Here is a 4,171-nt window from a genome sequence, read left to right on the forward strand (position 1 = left end):
TAGTTTTACGGGATACTACTACATATAGTAAAATTTCAAATCAATTAATGCCCACTGCGTTGTTGTTGTTGTTTGGATGGTGGTGGTGGTGGTATATTTTGCTCTTTTGTTTTGTGATTGTTTGTAATTTGAAGTGATTGTATTTTGAAGTAAAACCGCATTATTAATCGATTCCTGTGTGCGTGCGTTTGTGTGCGTGCGTGAGTGCGTGTGAAAATTTGAAATAAAGTCTTAAATACAGTAAGTCTTAAAACGTAAATGATTGAAAAAAATTCTGGCCGACTGAGAAGAAAATAAAACAAAAACACAATTTACAGTACAGCATATTTTATTGAGACATATTATGACATAATTCTAGAAATTTGTTTTCTGTATTGCACTTTCACTTCACTTGTTTTTAAAATGAACCAATCCTGAAAAAATATAAATGACTGAGAGATTAAGAATATATCACTCTCCATATGGTACATATATTTATCAAAGATTGAAAATAGCTTGCATTTAAAATTTATAAAGCTACATACAGATTTAAGATATTTACGCGACGGTGTTAATTATTATCTATATATGTAGATCTTATAGATTTGAAAAAAGTCTGAATAATACAAAACATGGCGAGTCACTTTTTAATCAATATCTATAGCTACAGGACTAATTTCCGAATATTGACAAAACTAAAGGAAAAGTTATACATGTATTCAATTCTCACCAGCAACAGCAGACTGGAAGCCTGCGTTATAGTCACACGTCACTTCCGCCATGATGTAGTCAGTTCTCACATCCTTGTAATTATCTGAGGCATCTGGTCCTCCCACAAGTGCACCATACAAGACAAAAGCATTAGCCTTACTAGTGTCAGAAAATACACCCCAATCACAAGCTGCAGGTTTCGGCTGGCACGTGCTGAAAATTTATCAACTTGTATGTGAATAAAAAGCGTCATTATATTTTGAGCGTTTTTTATTGTATGAAATGCATTATGACCGAACATTGGAGATCTGCTCTTGTATCTAAATTGAGAAATCAAAGCACACCTGTAATCAGTCAAACGTTACATACTATGAAATATTTTAATCAGTATAACTAGGTTAGAAGGGCATAACTTGGTTAATAAATGCTTAATTTTAATGTTATTGTTGCTTTTAGATGTTTAAGAATAGTACTGATTTCTGTTAGGACAAATGCTTCCCACATAGCTTCAAGAAATATTTACTTAAAAAACGCTGTGAAAATCAATGTATTTCATGAATCCAGATTACATAAAATTAAAGCTTTCAGAATTAGCTCAAGAAATTAACTAAATTTACCGATGCAGTCGACCATTTTTGAAGAATGGAAATCATTTGTTGAAGTTCAACGGGTAAGTTGAATGATGTCATTTACTAACACGTGTGTTGGATCTTTTGGAATGCTTTAACTATATTTTCATTGAAAAATCTCCCGCCAGGTTAAGTAACGATTTAGTTTAAATCTATTTTATTGGGACTGTGAAGTACCTGGATTTATGGTGGGGTTGCTTTGGTGGATTGTTTCCAAAACCAACAACGTAACTAGAGCTTCTTGGATTATCACCAAGCATGTAATCAATCTGTCCTTTAGCCCAGTTCTTATTAGCCTCCGCATCTATCCCGAGATCAGCCGCCATAAGTGCGATGAACGCTACGTTTGCTGAAAAGAAGTTAACTGTCATGTAGTATTTAACCTAACCATCATTCTTAAATCTTCTATATCTGGTAACTTTACAACAATGTTGATCATATACAACATTATATATTTTATGATAATATTCATCTAGTACGATACAAACGATTGTTTATTAAGAACCTACCGGTATTTAAGTACTACTTCATTAAATTTGCATTTAATTGCAAATACCGGTACTTATTTGAAAGTGAATAAATCTGTTAGCCATGTACCTACCTGTATATCGCAGAGAACCCCATTTTGACCGCCAAGCAAGTCCACCAGGGGTGTACTGCACGTTTCCTTGCGGACTGTAGCTGTTTAAAAAGTTCTGTATACCTTGTTTGTACGTAGTTTTGCCCGTTGCTTCGTATAAAAGCACCTGCAAGAAGTTCCATATGCTTATCAGTTCAATTAAATGTAATTTAATCTCAATATATTGGTCAATATTATTGGTCGCTTTCATTTGGTCGCTTTCATTTGAAAACAGGGCGCCGCATTTTTGTTTTAATTACATGTAATAGCATTATAGGTAAAGGCATTTATTATATCAATCTATTTTGCTGTTGTAAATGCTACTATGTTATTTTTATTCATTTTGAATCATTTATTTTATTTGTTGATAAATAATTGTATGATAAGTTGCAAAAGAGCTGTAGATGATTGCCTAGCTATATCTTACTTTTGTTGCAATTGTTTTATCGTCCCAATCGAAGGCCCAAGGTGTTTTGCCATCAAAATTGAATTGGTTGTATTTCTGCTCCGCGTCAGTTAAGTATGAAGCTTTGTTGGTCGCTTTGTACAACATGGCGGCAGCATAAACCAATTCGTCTTCGTAACTGCTCGAACTAATTTAGTAAAAAATATATATTAGAGATTTTTTAAAAAACAAATGTGATCATTTTAATGAAAACAATATTCATAGAGCTCATCTGGTAGATAAGCAAAATAACGGCCTATGCATATATATATCTTATTATTTTTGCTTCACGTTTAACCTGTACATACATTTAAAATATATTTGTTTGAACTCGTTCTAAATGTCATTAGCATCATCAATATTACGCACTTATTAGTTTGCGATGCCAAAAGTCGAGTACTTTTTACACAATATTGACCAGAAAAGAATTAAAATTACAATGTCATTTTCTTTTTACCTATAAAAATTGCCAGCGTCGCTTATTTCTGCTGTGTATTTTTCCCTGTATTTATCAGCAAACACATACAATGACTCGGCAGCGTCAAGAAGTTTTGCGGAGTAGTCAGGGTCTGAAAAGTAAACAGGACACTGTCACATTTAATGGCTCTAATCACTGTTTTTTATTGCGTAGGTTATTATAGCACGTTTCTTTTCTTCATGGATATCCGTGATAATTTAATCTGGGAGCATGACTTACATTCTTACATTTGTTGACCACACGGCGGTCTCTTCGGAAAAAAATACGAAAAGCGTACTATCGATTCATAGACACAAACAAGGTATTTTATAGTTTTGACAAGACCTTTCTCTGTGGATATTAGATTAATAGTCATTTCAAAAGTTGATGAAAATTATTTTAACGGCACAATACTAGAAATAAACATCTCTTCTGAATGATTTTATGGTTGTAAAAATTAAAAAATTTCTAAACATGTCGTGTTGTTTCTTTAAGGGATCAATTGTTACAATTTTAATTGGTGATTTTTTTTTAATTTTGATAATTGACTTGTGTATGTCAGACAAAATGTAAAACAACCTTTATTCTTAAATGCCATAGAACCAACTGCAAAAGCCACAACCATACTGCCTGCCAGATCACTTCCTCCTCGAGCTGAGGTCACCTTGTATGCTGGTCGCTGCATGTTTGATGCTGTCATATCCTCTGGTCTCATCATTTTAGAGTGGTCAATACCACCGTTACCAACCTTAATTAGCCAGGACAAGAAAATAAATAGTATATCAATATTGTTAATTATTTATAGAGATGTTTACGTTGTACCGTCATCAATATTGATAATTAAATATAAATATTGTAGGGAAAAGTTCAAATAATGTTATTATCTCAGTTGATTAAAACAGATTGTATCAACATACTAATATGTAGATCTGATATTTGTAAATATACAAATTGTGACATTTTGCCAAATTGACATATTTTTGAATAACAGATGTCTGGCGACTAAAATTCTAAACCTTATTGATTTGTATGCTTTGTATACTTATTTCTCTACAAAGAAATATTTGATTTCGGTATTTTCGTTAAAAGTCAGTAAAACGTGTGCATGTTACCTGCCCATATAACTCGTTGTCATTTTTTCTCCAACATTTCAGGAAAAAATCAAGAGGCCATTTAATACAGTCTAGCATTGCGTCAAACTGCCCAGCTGTTTTGTAGGCATCCTCCCATTGCACAAGACCCCAGCCCAATACGGCTACAGCAGACGAGATTGGAAGATTGAATTTTACCCAGTCACCAGCTGAAATAGTAAACCAAATGATGAGGTAAAT

General features: G+C 33.1%; 1 protein-coding gene across 1 annotated transcript; it reads right to left on the reverse strand.

The window, feature by feature from the left end:
- Positions 1-310: 310 nt before the first annotated feature.
- On the reverse strand, positions 311-4,157 carry LOC132737504 (endoglucanase A-like). Its single transcript, XM_060724800.1, has 8 exons — positions 3,953-4,157; positions 3,420-3,588; positions 2,841-2,952; positions 2,366-2,531; positions 1,921-2,065; positions 1,497-1,668; positions 710-903; positions 311-413 (listed from the first exon to the last, which is right to left on the reverse strand). Exons 1-8 carry the CDS (start codon positions 4,028-4,030, stop codon positions 388-390), a joined length of 1,062 nt encoding a protein of 353 aa, XP_060580783.1. The 5' UTR covers positions 4,031-4,157; the 3' UTR covers positions 311-387.
- Positions 4,158-4,171: the final 14 nt, after the last annotated feature.

This window comes from Ruditapes philippinarum, unplaced genomic scaffold (genome assembly GCF_026571515.1).
Source record: "Ruditapes philippinarum isolate M1 unplaced genomic scaffold, ASM2657151v2 ctg17080_1_1_1_1, whole genome shotgun sequence".
NCBI lineage: Eukaryota > Metazoa > Mollusca > Bivalvia > Venerida > Veneridae > Ruditapes > Ruditapes philippinarum.

What these genes read in the sequence shown, in the direction of transcription:
- LOC132737504 (XM_060724800.1), bottom strand. Translation starts at nt 4,030, where the DNA reads ATGCTAGACTGTATTAAATGGCCTCTTGATTTTTTCCTGAAATGTTGG. An exon ending in GACGCTGGCAATTTTTATAG is followed by an intron (nt 2,532 to 2,840) that starts GTAAAAAGAAAA and finishes TTACTAAATTAG; the next exon opens with TTCGAGCAGTTACGAAGACG. An exon ending in GGGTTCTCTGCGATATACAG is followed by an intron (nt 1,669 to 1,920) that starts GTAGGTACATGG and finishes ACTTCTTTTCAG; the next exon opens with CAAACGTAGCGTTCATCGCA.